General features: G+C 39.6%; 1 protein-coding gene across 1 annotated transcript in view; it reads right to left on the bottom strand.

The window, feature by feature from the left end:
* Wdr81 (WD repeat domain 81) overlaps positions 1-22,779 on the bottom strand; it is a 290,101-nt gene that overhangs the window by 2,925 nt on the left and 264,397 nt on the right. The window contains exon 27 of the mRNA XM_090376768.1: positions 3,015-3,114. Within this exon, the coding sequence (XP_090232894.1) occupies positions 3,015-3,114 (100 nt within the window). The remainder of the gene's footprint in view (positions 1-3,014; positions 3,115-22,779) is intronic.

Raw genomic sequence — 22,779 nt, 5'->3', positions numbered from 1 at the left:
GTTTCCTTCTGCTTGGAAATTTGCTCATATCCAGCCAGTTCCTAAAAAGGGTGACAAATCCCTTCCATCCAATTATCGTCCTATTGCAATAACTTCTACTCTTTCTACAGTAATCGAGAAATCAACTAACCGCAAACTCTTAAACTACCTAGAAACCTTCAGTTTGATCAACGATCACCAGTATGGATTCCGCCAATGTGTCGACCCACTGGTGATATTCTGGCTTACATTACCCATTTACGGACAAATTCAATGAAAACGTTTGGTGAAACATAAGCAGTTGCTCTAGACATCTCAAAGGCTTTCGATCGTGTTTGGCATAAAGGTCTTCTAACCAAGCTTCCATCTTATGGTTTGCCAACTGTTTTTTGTAATTGGTTATCCAGTTTTCTCTCTGATTGCTCACTGAGGATGATGGTAGATGGCTCTCTGTCTTCTAACTTCTCCACTAATTCTGGTGTCCCCCAAGGTTCAGTTCTTTCCCCTACTCTTTTCCTCTTGTATATTAATGACCTTATTCCATTCACTGTAAATCCTATCAATAGTTTTACCAATGATAGCACATTGCATTCTGCTTTCCATTTTGAGAAACCTTGCCCTGCTCAATCAGCTTCAACTTCTTGAATATTTGCTACCAATTCCTTAAATGCAGATCTCCAGGTAATTCTCCAGTGGGGCAAAGACAACTTAGTTGTTGATTTCAATCCTTCTAAAACTCAGTCCTGTCTTATATCTCGCAAAAAGTATTCTTCTGCTCCTATGATGACACTCTGATTTCTAGGCAAAATGATATATATCTTTTGGGGATTTTTTTTTTTTAAAGAGCATTAGCAACTAAGGCCATATTGTTCCGAGAATATGCAGTGGTCATTCCCTGACTTTTCCGCATCCTGCAAATATGGAGGATGCGGAAAAGTCAGGGAATGACCACCGCATTACCCTGACTTCTAATCTCTCTTGGCACAAGCACATTACAAATATTGCTTCCTCTGCATCTAAAAAACTTGGTTTTCTCTTTTGCTCTCAGCATTACTTTTCTTCCAAACAGCTGTTCACTCTGTACAAATCTCAAATCCGCCCTACCATGGAATATTGTTCCCACATCTGGGGTGGTGACCCCAAAACCTCTCTCAGGCTTCCAGATTCCATTCAGAAGATGGCAGTTATAGTAATTAATGACTCATCTCTAACTGAGCCTCTCCACTTGAAGTGGTGAAACCCATGTTTAGTCTCTAGAGCAAAGTTTCCGGCATCCCCCTTCCCCCATACTTCTCCTGCAACCCATGCATGGTACTAAGTACTATAGGTTTTGATACCTTTCATGTTTTGGGTTTTCATAAAAAAAAACAAAAAAAAAAAACTCGCTGTCTCATAGACACTGTTTCTGCTGCATGCCTTTTCTACAGATACATCCATGGGCACTGTTCTTCTGAATTGGCTTCTATAATTCCCGCTCGCTCTTTTAAAACAATCTGAACATGTGCCACCACCAGCCAACATCCATTTACTGTCAACTTCAAACTCACAGAACCAACTTTTCATCTTCCTCGTTTATTCATTCAATTGCCGTGTTCTCGAACAACCTTCCTTCATACGTATTTCCTGAAAATTACAGTCTACAGAAGTTCAAGTCTAATGCCAACAAATATCTTCTTTCGTCTTCTCAACCTCCAACACAAGCACAGTACTAAGTACTATAGGTTCTAATACCTCTCGTTTTTGGGGTTTCATAAAAAAAAAAAAAAAAAAAAAAATCATGATATACTTAGAAATTATCACTGAGAAGAAGTGACCAAAAATATCTTTTTGAAACAACTGACTGCACAGTCAGGTCTTTGTGACTGGTATATTAATTGGCAAAGTTCACAATGAAGTAAGTTGTTTGGTGAACACGGACACACACACACATACACACAATTTGAAATTTTTAAAAAGGCATCCCGAAACTGAAGAATAAGAAATAATGCAATTTCTACTACATGAGAAAATAAGTTGATGCAATGTAAAAGGTAGTAACATATAATTTTTATGTCAATTTCTTCAGATTTTTTTAAAAATTACTATATATCATACAAGATTCACAGTACATGTTATGCACATATTAAAATTCACATACTGCTGTTCCTGCACTGCAGTTTACATATAATAATGCTACCATAATAATAATATGGTAAATTGACTAATTTACCATATTTCTGTTGTCAGTTTTTTAGGTGTAACAGCAACTTAGACCATATCGCATCATATATTATGTTTAAACAAGTGCATGTTCATGGGCCAATTTGCATGTTGTGGCTGAAAAAATGTAGAATAATTCATGGGGAAATCCTACTCCCTCTGCCTGAGATTAGCTAACTACAACCTTAATTAAATGGGCCTTTAGAAATTAGTCCATTATTCCTTCAGCAGGCGTTTCTGTAGCCAGGGCAGGAGCGGCAGTGCGTAACACGCTTCTTGATTAGACCGGGGTTCGAGCCCGTGACCACCTAATACAGAAAGGTCAGGGAATGACCACCGCATATCGCCGGAGCAATATGGCCTTAGTTGCTAATGCTCCTAAAAACCAAATAACAAACAAACAATTCCTCCAGCCACTGATGGGACTCAAACCTGGACCTTTCCAAATGAGTGACAAATGGCAAAAACACTATACTGTCACAGATGACTCACCATGTTGCATTACTGATGATGCTAATAACCATGCTTCTGTGACTATACACTGTTTTGTTTTTGTTATCAGGCAATATTAGTCAAAAAGTGGAGCTACACCGTTATGCAAATTTTAAAACTGAAGTAAATGCAATTTTCAACTACTTGTTGCACAGATATATCACCATAAAATACAGAATACATTTTTTAATTGGCCGATATTATTAGAAATTTTTCTACATTATATTAAAAATTGACATACATAATAGCTATATACCACTTATTAATTTGATGAAAATTTAAAAATGAAAATCATTTGTTTTTTATAAAGAATAATAAAGGTATAATTAAAATAAATATCCTACCCTTGAGATAACATTTAGCTTTGGTATCATCTGGTGCCCATACAGAAAGGCTATGGTCAAGCGAAGATGTGATAAAATGGGTATTGTTGAAGGCTTTTAGCTTTGGGAAGGAAAGAGGGAGGAAAAGAAAAAAAAAAAAAAAAAAAGAATTACTGAAATACTGATCCACAAAACGACTGCTTGGTGAGAAATATCATGCTATGACACTAACATATCTACAAATATATTATATATTACTTTCTTTAGCGATTTGATGTTTCGAACTAGGACAATCATGTTCTAGATGTCCTAAGGTTCAATACCCTTGCATAAACAGATATGACTGATTGATGCTGTACAAGCTTGCTTCCTTGCATCATTTGCCACTACTAATACTAATCATCCTCTCACCTTCCCATTCAAACTCCCTCCACCCCTCCTTTCCCCACCCAATCGATACATTCAAAATGAAAATCTCAAACAATTATTACACTTCCTAGCTTCTATCTGAAACTGCAAGTCTTCAGACAGAAGCTAGGCATTAGATGTGGATAAACTCTCTTCTCAATTTTATTTAATCAGATTGTTCTGTTTTCTTCTGTTACAGATGAGTGATTTCATTATAAATCATTCCAATAGCAATAATAAATCTTCCAATACTACAGCTATTGCCAACTGCAGTAGGTTGCTCTTTGTTGAAAAAACAATAAAACCCATTCTTCAGGGAAATATATCATTGCAGATCTTTTTGCCCTGACCATTCTCAATCCATTATAAGCTCCTTGCCTGGGCTGGGCTACCTTATTATGTTTGAAGATTGACGAGTCATGCAGATGAGCTTCAAGTAGCTCATCTGCATGACTTATTTATAGATATCTTGCCTGCATATACAAAAATAATACAATTTTTTATTCACAAAATTTTACAAGGATATGATTCCGGTTAGAGGAATCCAGAGGAATCTAACAATCTAATTGGAGACATTGCTTACTTACATACAAAGTGCTAAAACATAGAAAAACTGCATAGAATATCCATAGAATACATAGAACGACAATATAGTATTAATAACATCCATAGAATACATAAATCACAATGAATATATCGCTTTCTCCAGCATAAACCTAAATAGCTTTGAGTTAATCAATAATTGCATTTGAACTGGATCTTCTGAGATACTGATGATATAGGGCCGTACCGTAGAGTATGATCCGGGTATAACCTGAAAGACTGATTGGGCCAGTCTGGACACCTTTCACTTGGAGTCCATTTTATTTTTAATGACAGTTACAGGAATGGTGATGGCATGTCAATATGGATTTTCTCTTTTTTCCCTGTACACTGAAACACTGGACCACAGATCAAAATCAATGTCGGCGGAGCTCAGTGAGCCGATGATGCTATTGGAAAAGTGCCGTTTGAAGGTCGAGAGCTTCTGCAGGTTTGAGCAGAGCACTGGAAGGTTTCTGAGAGCTCTACCCAGGATTTTCCAGCCCACGAATTCCCAGATGTTGATGAAGTCTTGAACTGAGGAGCACAGATTGAGTGCCATTGTGAGCTTCTGTGCATGTGCCAAGTGCTGGACTGGGGTATAGCTTAGATTTTACAGAGCTGTGATCATGATGTCATATAGGGAAGGTGAGCCCAATTGTTAGCCCACTTGAGGACCCAGAAATTCTAGACACCAAAGTGTCTTCAAGCTGGATAAAGGAGCTGCGGACCAGACTTCAATACCGTAACCGATGATTGAGCTGAAGTAGTAGAAGAGAAATTTTTTGACTGTCTTTATTATGCGATCTACAGAGGTTGAGTTTCATGCTCCAGAAGGCCCATAACACTTTTGAGTGCAGTTGTTGGATTTGATCCTTATAAGTCAGATTTTTGTCCATTATCACCTCTAAGATTTTAATTGAATGAGCAGCCATGAGAAGATGCACCGCTACTGAGGGCTCCAGAGAGACTGCTGGATTGAGGTGTGCTTGTGCTCTCGGTGAGAAGATGATATATTTTAATTTTTCCGAGTTTAGTTTTAGCCCAAAAAAAAGCGATGTATTTACAGGAGGAGGACAGATATTTGTTGAGGGTAACAGACTTCGATAGATTCTTTGCTGGGTCTGGTGAGGTGTTAGTAGGGCTTGATAGATAGTGTACGATATCATCGGCGTAGGCTATAAAGGTATCTCATTCATTAGCGGTAGAAATATTGCCAAAAATAGCACTGCTGACAAATAGACATCTTGGGATATGAAGACTTCCACCTGCTTGGTGATGCAGTATTCCCTTACTGAAATGTGAGAAATCTCTTGGTGAGTAGACTTCTGAGGAGTTTAGCAACATTACCAGTGAAACCTGTAGTAGTTCTCCAGGAGGCACATGAGAGGATTAATCTAAAATGAGTCAAAGGCAGCTTTCAGATCCAGGAAGACAACACGAAGAACAGAGCCTTGTTCCCAGGCTTGCAGGGTTTTCAAGTTTAGAGCCTGGAGACATGTTATTGGTGATCTTTATGAGAGTGCATAGTGTGTGTGTGTTTTTGTTAGTTGTTGGCGCATTGGCTTCTGTGGCCATAATGCACCTCCCAAAGTTTTTGCATTTTACTCTGACCCGAGTCCGAGGTGGGATTCGAACCTGCGACCTTTGGGTTGCCAGGCGGGCACTTTACCCACCTGGCTAGCCTGGTCGGCTGTGTGTGTGTCACAGCCGACCAGGTGTGCTGAGCACACAACCTCAGTGTGCTGAGGTCGCTGGGAGAGGATCTGATTGGCAACCACTTTGAAAATGCACTTCTCTAGGCATTTGAGAAGAGGTGAGGAAACAGAAATTGGCCTGTAGTTAGTAGTTCAGTTGAGGGTTTGCACTTTTGGAACTGGGACAACTCCATAATTCAGACAAGTAACCTGGACGACTCCCTGTTGTAGGATTCTGTTGTACAGCTCTGTCAGCTCCTTGCTGATGAAGCAGGAGGCGATTTTTAGACAAAAGGTGGGAATAGAGTCACTTTCCATCATTTTCTTATCGGCCAGGGTGTTGATGGTCTTCGTTAGCTGCTCTTCGCATAGTGACACTTTAGTGAGGTTAGTTAAGTCGTAGTGGGTACTGTTCCAGGGGGAAGTCTGTCGCTTCACTGTCTGTTTTGAAGAATCAAGTTATGTGATCACTCCATTCGGCCAAGTCTAACGATTGTGGTGACTGGATTTGCTTGGTCGACCAGGCTAGCCATCCACAGGCTATCCTCTTCTCCATGAACTTGTCAATTGCCTGCTTCTTGGATTTCTGGAAGGTGCTTCTGGCTAGTGAATAAGCTGAGTATGCTCTCTCTGAAGGTAGCCTCTTGATTGAGCAATTGGCGCATAAGGTTGTTGGACCACCATGGCTTTGAACATGGGCAGATGACACATACGCATCCCCCAAACATCTGGGATTTCTGTATGGCACAACCCTCTGCCATCCTTGAGGTCTGACCTCGCACTAATCCTCAAATACAAACGTCTAAACTTTGCAATCGTTTCTTACCTGCCCAAGCATTCCCTAAAATTCAGGCACTGAATTTTAGGGAATGCTTAATTCCAAGACCTGAATTCCCTAAAATTCAGGTCTTGGAATTAACCTGCTGAAAATGTCTACCAATTACAAATACTGTTGCATTCTCCTAGAGTGGATTGCATCTGTTCAACTGGAATAATGCCTTCCAAAGCTTGTGGCTTAAATTGTGTCAGATTACTAAACATCAACACCAGCCATCCACCTCTTCAATCCCTACCGTGCTGTGTTTTTGAGTGGCAACAACAATCCATGGTTTGATTTTGAGTCAACTTCCCTGCCATTGTTTTTAATTGCTCTTGATTTGTGCTACGATGTTCATTTTTTTCCCTTTATATATTCCTATTTATTATAATTTCATTTTTATATGCTTTTAATTTTGTATAACTTATAATTTCCTATGTGACTTTTTCTTTTCTCAGTTTAATCACATGTATAATTTTCTGCCTTAATGTAAAACTCCTGGTCATGTCAGTAGGGTAGCTCCCATTACAGAGACATTCTTTGCCCCCTGGCATTTGTATTCCCCAAAGTCTCTCTCACAGCTGTGTAGGTCACAGACATATATACAACTCCTCTTATTAGCAGAAACTTGGGAGATGTTCATTGTCCCTGACGTTGGTATTCCCCTAACCTATACACACACCTATTAATGGTATGGATATTATGCAGTCAGTCAGTATATGTGTTGCACATCATCAATTAAATTATGTTATCTGATGGTGGCGAGTGTTTCCTTGTGGAGTTATTTTAATTCGATGGCTGTGTGTCGTTGGCACAGGTCTAATGCAAATGTCAGTTAAGTGATATAATGGAATTCTAACCACATTTGACCAGGAGATGTTCGATTAAAAAAAAAAAAAAAAAAAAAAAAAGCTAGTTTGATTAGGTGTTTACAATAAAGCTCTGAGGAAGCTTCTTGGCTATTGCCGTAGGCAATAGCCAAGAAGCTTCCTCAGAGTTTGTAATGGCATTGGTATTCACAAGTCTCAAGAATAAGAATCAGTGTCACAGGTGTGTAGGTCATTGGCTAGACCCTACAGGGCTGTGATTGATTGTACCTGTCCAACAGTGACACTAAGTCCGGGATGTTGTTGGTGAATCTAACCTACATACATGGCTGTGTAGATCGCATACAGGGTTCCAACCCCTCTTATGGTAGTATGTGTGTCATGGTTGTGTTACAAAGTGGTTTGTTATCACCAGTCAGTAATGTCACAAAGTACAGTATTTCATTATCACTGCTATGTCTGACCCCCAAGTCTGTGAGAAACAAGGATGCAAGTCACAGGATGTCTGGAGAGATTTATATGTAGTTGCAAGCTTATGCAGCATCAGCCAAAAAAAAAAAATAAATAAATAAAGAAAAAACAACCACTTCCACTTCACCCCTCTGTTCGTTCGAAATACCTGTCCAGCTGAGCCTTAAACTTATTTAGGCTATCAACTTCCACGACAAGGGATGGAAGTCTGTTCCACCAACCAACCACCTGCTGGCTAAAGGCAAATTTCCGCACGTCTATCCTACATCTGTCTTTCCTCAATTTGAATTTATGCCCTCTCAGGTGATTATTCTGAGCAAGAGGGAGAATCCCATCAGCATTGAGCATGCTCAAACCAGTCAAGGCTTTATACACCTCTATCAGATCACCTCGCTGGTGCCTAGTCTCCAGACACTGTAATTTGCAAAACTTAAGCCTTTCTTCGTAAGAGCACCCCTTTGTTCCATTCACTAATCTTGTTGCCCTTCTCTGTACTCGTTCCAGCAGCTCAACATCCTTCTTGAAATGAGGCCTCCAGGCCTGTATACAGTACTCTAGGTGTGGCCTGACCATTGCCTTATACAAGGGAATAATCACCTCCTTATCCCTGCTAGAGAAAAATTCCTATATATCATTGAGTCATTAAGCTTGATATACTTGATGGTATATTATGCTTGATATACCATCATCAATATCATTTATAAATACAGAAAACAATAATGGACCTAATACTGAACCCTGAGGGACTCCACTAATAACATTAGTCCACGATGAGCAGTGTCCATTGATTACCACTCTCTGTCTTCTCCCCCTCAACCATCCCTTTATCCATAGCAGCAATTTGCCTCCAATGCCACACGGCTCCAATTTGTGCAGCAGTCTTCCATGTGCAACAGTATCAAAAGCCTTTCTAAGATTCAAATATATGATGTCAAAGTTATTCCCTGCATCCAGTTCTTTTGTGACTGCATCATAGTATCCAATCAAATTGGTCAGGCAAGACTTCCCCTTAACAAAACCATGCTGTGTCTGAGCTATAACTGAAGTCTTGTCTAGATGATCCTGCAGTGCTTCTTTAACCAGTGCCTCCATTAATTTTCCTGGAACAGAAGTTAAACTCACAGATCTATAATTACTTGTGTCGGTCTTTGATCTTCCTTTGTGGATTGGGGTCACATTTGCACATCTCCAGCCTGTGGATACCTCCCCTGATTTCAAGGAAGCTTTCATAATTATGGCTAATGGTTTTCTTACTTCCTTTGCTGCCTCCTTCAATATAACTGGATAGATCCCATCCTCCCCAGGTGCCTTTCTTGTGTTTATCTTCAACAATTTCTCCTCCACTTTACTCTCAGTTATTACAAGATTCTCTAGCTTACTGCCAGAGTTGAATACACCTCTGGCATTCCCCTCGCTGAATAACTCCTCATGTGTGAATGTCGATGCAAAATATTCATTTAGTTTGTTAGCTACCTGAGCAGGATCTTCAACAGTTGACCCATCAATATCAAGTGGACCAATCTGATTCATCCCCTTCCTTCTAGAGTTTACATAAGTAAAGAACTCTTTGCTGTTTTTCTTTGCATCCCTTGCCAAAGATTTCTCGTAATCTGCCTTTGTAACTTGGTTACAGATCAACTTGTATCTATCATAGGCTTTTGTGTCACGTGTTAATCTGTATGTATCCCATGCATTTTTCTTCTCTGCCATATGTCTCATTAGTTCATCTGACATCCATTTAGGCCTAAACCTTGAAAAATATTTCTTAGTTGGTATGTAAAGCCTAGTAGCTTCCAAGATAAGTTCTTTGAATGCTTCCCATTTTGAATTTGCTGTTGGTAACATCATCAGTTGGTCCCACTGTATAGAATTTAAATACTGTCTCAGTCCATCGTAGTCGCCTTTACGAAAACAATAACCCTTCCCTTTACCCCTGATGGTAGTTACCTCTTTGAGTAAATTCCACTTCAGCACACTGTGATCACTGCCACCTAGTGGTTCCTCTATCTGCAGATTCTTAATGCATGAAGAATCACTACTGATAATCAAATCAAGAGTAATACTCCCTCTAGTTGCCTCCCGAACATGCTGATGTAGAAAACAATCATCCAATAAATCCACAAAAGCCTTGCTAGTGTGTGAGTTTGGGGGCTGGTCAGCCCCCAAATTCCAGTCAATATCTGGGAAATTAAAATCTCCTATTATAAGACTCTCTGAGTTACTGGCCCACTCTATTTCCCTGTACAGTTTCTTATTATACTCATCAGAGTCATTAGGCCTATAGCACACTCCTACTCTCAATTTTGATCTCCTAATGCTTATGTCACACCAAACTGACTCGACACTGCACAGTCCAGCGATGTCGACTGGCTTCACTTCCTTGGATTTTATGTATTTCTTAACTAATAGCATAACCCCTCCTCCTGTCCTATCCTCTCTATCCTTTCTGTAGACATTGTACTCCCCTAATTCCAGTTCTGCATTATATCTGTGTGACACCACGTCTCTGAAATCCCAACAATATCTGCCTTTGATGTTTTGAGCAATACCTCAAATTCATCAAATTTATTTACTAAACTCCTAGCATTGGTATACACGCAAGTATACATGCACCTGTTCTTTTTCTTAGCTACCCTAACCTAACACAACCCATGTGTTTACTTGTACCCCAATGATTCCCAGCAGTCTCTGAAATATCCTGCATCTTATTTTCCAGGCTGCTGCTCATTCCAATAGAAGCAGTGCAAGAATCACTTTCACCTCTGCCAGTGGCTACTGTTAATCTATTAGTCCTTGTATCCCCCCAATCTAGCAGTTTTTCAACCCACCTAACACTGCCTCGATAGCATCAGCAAACATTCTTGCACCCTTGCTATTTAAGTGTTTCCCATCCCTGTAGAAGCAGTCTCTCCTGTTAACAAGTACAGACCAGGCTGAAAAAAATTCTACCCCTTGAGCCTTGCACAATCTTTCCAGGACCAAATTGATCGACAGGGCTCTCATCATATACTCCTTCCTATCGTGTCTGGGCAGAATTGCAGACACTTTCAAATTCAACCCTAATTCACGGCTTTTTTTCAACAGTGACCTGTACTTGTTAAGTAATTCCGCCGGTCTCCTACTCTTAATATCATTAGTGCCTACGTGTACAACTATATCACCTTTTGTGCCCTTAAAAGATGATATCCGCTCTACAACGTCATCAACCTTTGCCCCTGGCAGACATACCCCGGTCCTGTTCCACCTATCCTTTTTACAAAGCATAGTTCAGATGGCATGGGCCAGATGTCATTAGTAAGTGCCATAATGGGATTCCAGAAAAGTGGAGACAACAAACTTGTCAATTATCTGATCAGAACATGTTTTTTTCTCTCAGCTTGGTGGCACCATCTACCGTCCATGACCAAAATTAGAGGGGGATGCAGAATAACCTTTTAGATTAACAAAAAAATGAATTAATATTTGAAAAAAACTGTATTAACATCAAGTGTCATCCACTACAAGTTTAAAAAAATGTATTTGAACTTGAGTGGATGAATAACAAAAATTTATCAAAAAATTATTGATTTTCGCAAGAATTGAACTCTCATTCTTCACCTTCACGTGAAAAATACTGAAATCCTTGCATTTTACCGATTGAGCTACTGCCTGTTGATTTCAATTTTATTCCTAAATTTATATCTTGCTAAATATCTTATATAAGAGAAATTGTTTTCTCCCATATAAAACTAAAATTAATTAATTAAATTTAATTAATGAATTAATATTTGAAAAAACTGTATTAACATCAAGTGTCATCCACTACAAGTTTAAAAAAATTTATTTGAACTTGAGTGGATGAATAAAAAGTATTTTATTAACGATTGAAAATTTGAACAAGATATATAAATATATATAGGGAGAGTGTGAACTAATAGTAGGAATTGAGAAAAAAAAAAAACACCAGAACTATATATATTGGAAGGTTTCAATAGTTTTTCAATCAGAGTAAGACTTGTGCAGTGCTTCTGCAGTGAGTGTCATAGTTTTTTACTATTTTTTAAAAAAAAGATAGTTTAGTTTTTGTCTATTTTTTAAAAAGTGAATTTTAATCATTCTAGTGTGACTTCCTGTTTTTAAAGAAATGTCTGAGTTATACATGGTTCTCACTAACAGGACAAAATATTCTCATAAGTACCGAACAAACTTTTCCAGCTACATTAAAATTGAAAATCTTCAAGTCGATGATCCTTTGCAGGGAAATGCTAAATTGACTTTATTATTATTATTATCCATATGATGCAAGGAAGCCTGAGGCTTATGCTGCACCAGGGGAAAAAAAAAAGTTCCCGAGTAACCCTGAGAGAGAGAGAGAGGGGAGGGAGGGAGGGAGGGAGGGAGGGGAAGAGAGAGAGAGAGAGAGAGAGAGGGAGGGAGGGAGGGAGGGAGGGAGGGAGGGAGAGAGAGAGAGGGAGGGAGGGAGAGAGAGAGAGAGAGAGAGAGAGAGGGAGAGAGAGAGAGAGAGAGAGAGAGAGAGAGAGTCAAAAGTAGAAGGGAATCACCAAGAAAGAGAAGAATGATGATATGCAGCTCAGGACCCTGTGTGTGCCAAGCCCATACTCACCAGATGTGAGCCCCTGGGGTTAAAAGACTGCTGAAACAGGTGAGAAACGAACTACTCCCCTTTAATCGGATAAGATTTGCCATTACCAGTCCAGCCTTAAGTAATTCAATCAACTTGCCTCTTATGGTTGATAATGACCTGACAGTAAATAGAATCTTAGCAGCATTAGAGAGAGTGGCACAATCCAAAACAGAATTATTCCAATATATGCAACTTGAAGTAATTACTCTACAAGTCCCCTTCGGGTTTGGTCCTAAACGTATCCCATCTCCTTTAAAGAGAAAATAAATATCAATTGAACCTTACTTGAAAAAGAAGCACTCAATCAGAAGAATCTATGGAAGCAAACAATTGATCTGCCTACTGCGAGCTATTGTTGTTGGAATGAGTATTGCTGATAGAAAAGTTGCATGTCAGAAAGGCCTGGATTTTGACAAAAAAAGACCACAAGTTGCTTAATTGTAATTGTCCATCAATGCAGATATGTGAGGCAAAAAAATTATGTAATAAACCTGGAATTGGAGAAACTGATGGCTCAATCGACGCAATTGCTGCTTTTCAACAATATCTTCAAGGCAAGTACCAGATTATTGTATATTCAGCCGAGAGTAAATTTAGCATTATTTTTAAAGGACAGTTTTCTGATAAACAAATAAATTTACTGCATAGAAAGGAACATTACAATTGCATAATAAGCGTGTCTGTGTTTTTTAGCAAGAAACACTATTGTCTGAAGTGTCTCAAAGCATTCAATCACCCGAAACCGTTTCATTGCTGTGCGAATATTTGTAAGAGATGCTGTACTTCAGGCTGCAATATATCTGGACCATTATTAAAATGTGGTGATTGTCTATGTTACTTTTCCAGAGCTCTATGTCTTCTGAAACACAAGCTCACCGTTTGTGAAATGTTAGTTCATTGTGAGAGATGTTCACTGACATATGAAAGGAGAAAAACACACGAGTGCAAGAATGTGTGTATGTTTTGCAATAAAATTCATGCGTCTTCGCAGTGCGTAGCACACGCTTCTTGATTAGACCGGGGTTTAAGCCCGTCACCACCAAATACGGAGGATGCAGAAAGATCAAGGGAATGACCACCGCATATTCCCGGAGCAATATGGCCTTAGTTGCTAATGCTGCTAAAAACCAAATAACAAACAAACATGCGTCTTCCTGCTTTATGTTACTTGCTAGAGAAAATACTACCAAGTCATATATGTATTATGATATTGACTGTATTATGATATTGAAACCGAGATATCCGATGAACATTTACCGATTCTTTGTGTCGTATAGTATCAATAGATACCAGATGCTGAGTTTTCTGAAAAAGTTTTTTTCGGCAGAGAATGTATGTGAAATTTCATGGACTGGCTGCTTCAAGCGGATGCTGAAACTGGGATATGTGTGTTCGAAAATGCCACATGCTTGGCACACAATGGAGCAGCTTTGATATGTACTTTCTGCTCTCTGAGCTGTATCGGAGAGAAATATTCCCTCAAATAATTTTTAGAGGGTGAAAATTCTGAAGATGGAATTAGTACCCCAAAAAATCAAGTTTATTGATAGTTATAATTTCATCGTCTAGACTGAGGAGTCTGTCTGACACCTTTGCATTAGGTAACAATTTTAAAAAGGATTTTTCCCCTACTGGTTTGTGAATGAAGGCACTCTCAATTACATTGGCGCCCTTTCAGAAATCGAATATTTTCGACCAGGTAATATGAAGGTAGAAGAACAGGCAGAATTTCTTGAGTGGTACAAAAGTAATCGATGGCAGGTGTTTGATTTACAACAGAAAATTACTGAATATTGCCGATCGGATGTTAATATTCTTCGCAAAAGTTGCGAGACTTTTCGTAATCTCTTGCTCCAAACAGTGAATAGTGATCCATTTGAAAAATGGATCACATTACCCAGCTTTGCCTTAGAGGTTTTTAAAATGAATTATTTAAAACCCCACACCATCACTGTTGTCCCGTCCGTAGGTTATAGGTTTGGAGAAAAACAAAGTCGCATAGCTAGAGTTTTTTTCAAGTGGTAAGAGAAAGAAAATAATGTTGTTCTCCAGACTTGCGATAGTCTTGGCAGTGAATTTAAGAATGGACCTTACACAGTCGATGCCGTTCAACATGAACATAAACTCCTCATCGAAGTTTACGGATGTATGTATCACTCACATCCACCCTGCTTCCCTCCCACTTAGTGCCCTCCACCCATTATACAAGCATTTAACAAAAGGTCAAGTGTAAGAAAAGACCCTAGATCGGAGAAACCATATTCAGCAGCTATTACCAGATTTCAAGTTGTTAGAATTTTGGGAATGTCAATTGCATGCTCTTGCCAGAGATAAACAAGTCATTTAAAAAGCTTTTGGAAGACGAAAAAGACATAGTTTCCCCCATAAATAGTCGTGAATACCTTTACAGTGGACGAGTAGACCGTACTAGACTTTACTGCGAGGCTAATGATGAAACTAGCATGGAATATGTCGATTTCTGCTCGCTTTATCCTTTTGTTAACAAAGCCAGGCAGTATCCGAAATCCCATCCTACTATTATCACAAATAACTTTAGATATGAGACAGATCACTATTTTGGCATAATCAAGGCCCGTGTGCTCCCTCCTCGGGACTTGTTTCATCCTGTCCTGCCAGAGAAGTTTGATGGCAAACTCGTGTTTCCTTTATGTCGTAGTTGTATGGAAATGGGGAGACAGGACAGTTGTATTCACGAGACCGAAAGTGGCAGAACGATAGTCGGAACCTGGGTGTCGTGTAAACTATATGAGGCGGTTCGTCAAGGATATTCCCTTCAAAAGATCTACGAGGCCTGGAACTATCCGTTGAGGTTTAACACAAAAGAACTTTTCACAGACTACATCGATAAGTTTCTAGCTCTTAAACATGCAAAATCTGGATTTCCGGACAATGTTAAAACAGATTCGCAAAAGCAAGAATATCTCGATTAATTTTATCATCGTGAGGGAATAAAATTAAAAATATTGGACGTACATAAAAATCCTGGACTAAGGGCAATTGCAAAGCTGTTACTGAATCAATCATGGGGCAAGTTTTGTCAGGACCTCGGGCGTACCAAAAGTGAATATGTAAATTCATATGAAAGGTTGCTTCAAATCGTATCAGACCCAGCACATTCTGTCTCTGACATTCGTTTCGTATCTGAAGAAACACTGCTCGTAGCCACTGAACCATTAGAACAAGCTGTTCCGACTAATAAAAACTGAAGTACGGTGATTGCGACCTTTGTAACGACCTACGGATGGCTGGCACTACTAGAGGAATTAACGAAACTGGGAACTCGATCTCTTTATTTTGACACTGACTCCATTATATACACTGTCACCAAAAACGACGTGTATTCACCTGAAATTGGCAATCATCTTGGGCAACTCGTCAGAGAATTGCCATTTGGGAAAATAACGCATTTCATCACCACCGGTCCCAAGAATTATTGTCTCAGGTTATCTGATAGTTCAACCATCATTAAATGTAAAGGAATATCACTATCTGGTCCCGCCCGTGAACATCTAACTTTCGATGTGATGAACAGGTTCTTGAAGACCGCATAACAGTGCATGTGCCATTGAAAGGGCAGATTAAGAGGAACAAATATAGTTCCAAGATTTTAAATAGAGACACCGAAAAAAATTTTCCGTTATTCCTATAATAAGCAAGGAGTTGACTCGAACAGCTACATAACTTACCCGTTTGGATGGAAGGAAGATTAATTCACCCCTTTACATCAATAATTAATGGTCCAAGTCAGAGTGGGAAAACAACTCTCATATCTCGAATTCTGCATAACAGAGAACGTACTGATCACCCCAAATGTCGAAAGGATAGTGTACCTGTTTGCTGAACCTCAACAGTTGTTGTTATGGGAGTTTCTGGCGCAAGGGCTACTTTGGCCATATTGCGCCTACCAAAGGTGGTGAAGCTGTATGTGATGACTGCTCTGGGAGCAGTCAAAATTGATTATACATTTGAATTCGTTTTAGGTACAAAAAGAATTTGGAGAGGTTTGCATTATTACCTATGATGCGGCTGAGTGACAACGGTTCTTGTAAATTTGACAAGGAGCTGAAAATACACTGTCGGGCATTGTTAAACAAGCTACATTCAATGAGTATATGCTTTACTGTCAGTGGTTGCAAGCGGTGCGTACACTGCGGAGGATTGTTTCCTGTGAGCAAAAAAAAAATGAGTGAGGTGAGTATGGCCTATTCGGCTTCTGGCTAGGATTACTTCTTCTTTTCTATTTTTATGCAGGCTGGAATACCATAATTGTGGTTCAGGTTTCGGCTGAAACAGCTTGTTCTGTGTTTGATTTCTCCACATAAGTGCCCACTGCTCCATACATTTTCTCTGGATATTGCATCTACAATCAGTATACGGGACAAGATCATTTGTTGAGGTTATGCTGGAGAGATGTTTTGCAGCATTATCTGCACATTCATTTCCTTTAATACCCATGTGCCCTGGAATCCAAGAGAAGACAACAGTTTGCTGATGTTCGTGAAGACGTATCAGCACATGTCTTAAGAGTTTTAGCAAAGGATTGTGAGGTGGGAGCTAAGAGAGCACTTTTGGAAACTGTATATATGATGCTTTTATTGATTGACAGGAGTGAAATATATTCCAAGACAAGCTTAATGGCATGAAGCTCAGCAGTATAACTGCTGCATTCAGCAGGAAGTATAAGTGAAATAGTTCTATTAGGGAAGACAGCAGCTGCACCCACTTTATCACCAGACTTAGAACCATCAGTGTAGATCTTAGAAAAGAGGGAATAATTCTGTGTATGGATAAGATGTAGCTGCTGGATGTTGATATCTGATATAGCACCTTTTCCCCATTGGTCAAAGTAATCATCACAAGAAGGTGTGAAGGTAATCCATGGAGGATCTGGATCTCTTAAGTCTCTGAGAACATTATGAAGTTGAATATTCCAGCATTCTGTTAGATTCTGGAATCTGATACCAGTAGGCCGAATTCTTGGTTTGTTTGCATAGTGGATTATGTACTGAGGATCATGTAGTAGTGGCCAAATAGGATGTGTGGGGTGGCTTTTAATTTTAACAGAGTAGGCCATCAATAACATCTTCCTTCTGATATTCAGTGGAGGTTCGTGGGCCTCAACATACAGACTTTGAACTGGAGATGTTCTGTATGCATCTAGGGCAATCCTAAGAGCAGTGTGTTGGATGGGAGCAAGACGAGCCAAGGTACTCTCTCCAGCAGAGTCAAACAGGTGCTCCATAATCTAGCCGAGATCTAATTAGGGATCTGTACAGATGGAGTAAAGTGTAACGGTCTGCACCCCATGATGTACTGAAGATTACCCGGAGTACATTCATTTTCTTAATGCAAGTAGTTCGTAGGTGTTTGATGTGATCTTGGAAATTTAGCTTCTTATCGAAAATTAGCCCTAGGAGACGAATATTGTTCATGATTGGAATAGGATGACTGTCCAAGTGTAGCTCAGGATCTGGATGGATTTTGCACTTGTTGCAGAAGTGGACAGCTGTAGACTTTTGCTTTGATAGCCTGTATCCATTTTGGGTCATCCACAGTTCAATATTATTTATTGATATTTGTAAGTGCCTCTCGATATAATTCATATTCTGGGAATGACAGGATACGGTAAGATCATCAGCGTAGAGATATGAGTCGACAGTGTTTGGAATTCTGTTTGTGATATTGTTGATTCGTATTGCAAATAAAGTGGCACTGAGTACAGAGCCTTGTGGGATTCCTTCTTCTTGTATGTATGTTTGTGACAGAGCCTGATGGTATCGGACTTGGAAAGACCTGTGGCGAAGGAAGTTTTGAATAAAAGATGGTAAATGGCCTCTCATATCAACAGAATGGAGATCCTTTAGGATTCCATAATGGCATGTGGTATCGAAAGCTTTTTCTATATCAAGACAAACCATGACCAGATGTTGATTTCTAATAAACGCATTTCTTATGTTTGATTCCGCCTTTACCATAAGATCTAAAGATGATCTATTCTTCCGAAAGCCAAACTGACTGCTGCTGATTATGTTTCTTTTCTCAAGGTACCATGTTAATCGGGGGTGCACCATTTTTTCCAAAGTTTTACTCAAGCAGCTGGTTAGACATATCGGTCTATAGTTGTATGGAGCCGAGTGATCTTTTCCTGGTTTAGGGATAGCTATTACATAAGAATGTTGCCAGGAACAGGGGAATGTGTGTTCAGAATAGACACTATTGTAGAATTTTAGGAGTGAGGGCAGAGATTTCTCATGTAGATGTTTCATATAGTAAATCCCGTCAGGGCCAGGGGCGCTGTTTCTAGAGGTATTTAATGGATTCTTTCAGTTCAGATAGTGTGAGTGGTTGATTATAGGGCAAAGGATAGGCAGTTTTGAAATTTAGTTTGGATTTCTCAGCTTCGGCTTTAATTTTTTGGAATGATGGCTGATAAGCTATTGAGGCGGACAACTCAGAGAACGCAGTTCCTAAGGTGCAATCTCTGTGTGATCAGAGATCTCCTTCCCATTCCAGTTAAGAATAGTTGAAGGTGATTTAAGATATTTGCCATTCAACTGCCTTATTTTTTTCCAAATTATTCTGGATTCAGTATCTTTATTAATTATTGAAGCGAATTTTATCCAAGAGTCTTTTTTGGCTTTTCGGTGGATGTATCGTGCTTTGGCTCTAAGTCTTTTATAATTAATAAGGTTGATAGTGGTTGGGTATTTGCGGAATTGGTTCCATGCTGCATTTTTTTCTCTTTTAACCGTGTAACAGTCTTTGTTCAACCAATGATTGATATGCTTGCGGTTTCCTAGTTGAGATGAGGGATGGCGATTGTTGCAGCTCTAAGTATCTGTGCTGTTATATGCTCTGTGACGATATTGACGGGAGAAGACTCAATGATGTGATCATTAAAAGAGACATAATTTTATATTTTGCCCATTCTGCTTTGGAAAATTTCCATTTCATTTGGGTTTCAGTTGTTTTAGAATGGGTGGTTTGAATTCCGCATATTACAGGATAGTGATCGCTGTTCAGAGGATTGTCATGTATTGTCCACTTGACACTTGGGAAGAGGATAGGAGAGCATAGCGAAAGATCTATTGCTGAGGTTGAACCAGTAGGAAAGTGAATGTAAGTGGATAAGCCAGTGTTCAGTGTTCAGTAATGTTAAATTCTGTCGGTCTAGTAACATTTCAATGAGCTCTCCACGTCTATCTGAGATGGGAGATCCCCATAATGGACTGTGACCATTAAAGTCTCCTAACGGGGAGTGGGAGACGGTACTTGCAAAATAAGGTTTACCAGTTCCTGAATTGAACATGGTTTATTGGGTGGAAGGTAGATTGAAACGATCGTTAAAGCAGTGCAAACCACTATACGATCTGCGACGGCTTCTAGGGAAGTTTGGAGAACAATTTGCTTACAAGGAACTGTTGAACCTATGAGTATGGCTACTCCTCCATGAGCACTTTTTGTAATGGACCTGTCTTGACGAAAAAGAGTATAATATTTAATTGATGCAGATACTTGAAGTGTTAAATTTGTCTCTTGTAGGCATATACCCACAGGATGATAACGATCGATTAACTCGTATATGTCATCTATGTTGCTCTGCAATTCCATTGGATTATGTTATTCACTGTGTAGGTTTAGAGTTAGCAGTCGAATCTGTCTGTTTTTTAGACGTGCTCTGTTTTTGACAGTCAAATTTTAATTTTTCCTTTTTTGGGAAGAATGGACGTGTGTCCATGTCGTCTTCAGCATATAGATCTAGAATGGGTTCGTCATAGGTATTATTCTCTGCAATATCCATATTTATGGTATCAGATGATTTCTTTCTGGCATAATCTGAGTTTTCCATTTGACCTGAAATAGCTGGAGAGCTTGAGTAGTAGGTGATATTGAGATTGGTGTTGTTATTGTTGTTTGGTTTTTAGGAGCATTAGCAACTAAGGCCATATTGCTCCGGGGATATGCGGTGGTCATTCCCTGACCTTTCCGCATTTTCCGTATTTGGTGGTCACGGATTCAAACCCTGGTCTAATCAAGAAGCGTGTGCTATGCACTGCTGCTCCTGCCCACCTGGCTACAGAGGCGCCTGAGATTGGTGTATTATTAGTCCTATTGACAGTTTGTTTTGTGGATTGTGGTGATCGAGTGATCGAGCCCAGTCAGAAATTGACACTTTTGGTGGAACAGTTGTATCTGTCTGAGTTGAAACTGTTTGGTATCTTTTGGATGCCTCAGCATATGAACGTTTAGGTATGCTTTGTAGAAGATGCTTTCTCGCTTTGAAGTACGTGACTTTGTTAACTACTTTGTATTTCTGGATTGTTTTCTCCAGTTTCCATTGCTCACAGGATTTAGAGAATGATGAATGATTGCCTTTGCAGTTTGGACATCGTGATGATTCAGCATTGCAGTCGGTATGAATATGCTCCTTTGATCTGCAGTTTAAACATACTGAATTTCCTCGGCAGACAGTTTGGGAATGCCCAAACTTCTGACACTTGTAGCATCGAATAGGATTGGGGATGTAAGGACGGATGCGGCAGTTTAGCTGTCCAGCTTTTACTGATGAAGGTAGGTTTGGTGTAGAAAAAGTAAGAATAATGCTACGAGTGGGTAATAATTCTCCATCCTTCTTTAACATTATTTGTCTTGCTTCAATAACTTTCTGGTCCTGGAGTTCTTGAACAATCTCTTCCTCTTTGACGTTCAATAGGTCCCATTCGGATATGACTCCTTTTGAGGTATTAAGGTACTGATATTAGTTTGAGGAGAGACTCAGAATGTTTGCGGTTAGTAGTTTCAACTAATAAGTTACCAGATTTCATTCTGCATACCATTTTTGGTGATCCGGCTACACTTTCTAAACATTTTTGTTTATAGAAGGGAGATAGTGTACTTAATGACTGATTCGTTAAAGAATGCAGTATGAGGAAAGATGGGTATTCCATTTGAGGTACATCAGTTTTCATCCTTTTGAGGTTTTGATTGTCACAATTTTGTTGCAAATCCATAGGATTTGCAGTCTTTAGAGGAGGGAAATTTTTGTTTTCCATGATTGCTCCTGGAAAGAAACGTTATCCTGGAAGGATAACTTTTCTTTCCAGGTTTTCGGCCCCTCGCCGCGGGGAGGCAGGAGCAGTGCCACGAGGTGACCAAGCGGCTGTTAGTTGTGTTAGTGAGAGATATAAAAAAGAAACAGAAAGGTGACTTTCCTTTCTGGGCCTTTGCCTACTTCCTGTAGTGTCAAAGAGCTACTCTAGAATAAAATGAGAAAAACGGTAATCACAACAAAAAGAAACTCAATATAGCAAAAGTTCTTTGTAAAGATCGCTTTAATGAACGCACTTTAATCGCTTGGCCACGGAACGCTTGGCACCCGGGGCCAACCTCAACAGATGTACGATGATCTGCAGAGAGAAATTCCTCACATCGAATTTCGCAAAAAATTAGAGGATATAGATTTTCATCCTGATACTAGAAATTTAGCATTAGTAGAGGCATATGATGCAAGAAAGCAAGCTTATTCAGCATCAGCCAAAAAAAAAAAAAAAAAAAAAAAAACACACACCACTCCAATTTCACCCCTCCGTTCGTTCGAAATACCTGTCCAGTTGAGCTTTAAATTTGTTTAGGCTATCAACTTCAACAACAAGTGATGGAAGTCGGTTCCACCAACCAACCACCCGCTGGCCAAAGGCAAATTTCCGCACATCTATCCGACATCCGTCCTTCCTCAATTTGAATTTATGCCCTCTCAGGTGATTATTCTGAGCAAGATGAAGAATCCCTTTGGCATTGAGCATGCTCAAACTATTCAAAGCCTTATACACCTCTATCAGATCACCTCGCCGGTGCCTAGTCTCCAGACTCTGTAATTAGCAAAACTTAAGCCTTTCTTCGTAAGAGCAACCCTTTGTTCCATTCACTAATCTTGTTGCCCTTCTCTGTACCCATTCCAGCAGCTCTACATCCTTCTTGAAATGAGGCCTCCAGACCTGTATACAGTACTCAAGATGTGGCCTAACCATTGCCTTATACAAGGGAATAATCACCTCCTTATCCCTGCTAGAAAAATTCCTGTATATCATTGACAAGACACCATGAGCTACTCTTGCAGCTCGTCTGCACTGCTCAGAGAACTTCATATCTGCCTGCACAATTACCCCCAGGTCCTTTTCATTCTCCACCACTGTCAGTGTAGTACCGCAGAGTTGATACGTTGCTCTGGGGTTACTGTTTCCCATATGTAGTACTTTACATTTGTCAATGTTAAACTTCATTTGCCACCTCTCAGCCCATCTGTTCAACCTTTCCAGATCCTGTTGCAGCAGCATAGCAT

Source organism: Mastigoproctus giganteus, chromosome 6 (genome assembly GCF_048544385.1).
Source record: "Mastigoproctus giganteus isolate SK-2022 chromosome 6, ASM4854438v1, whole genome shotgun sequence".
Lineage (NCBI taxonomy): Eukaryota > Metazoa > Arthropoda > Arachnida > Uropygi > Thelyphonidae > Mastigoproctus > Mastigoproctus giganteus.
This window is presented reverse-complemented; position numbering and strand designations above follow the sequence as displayed.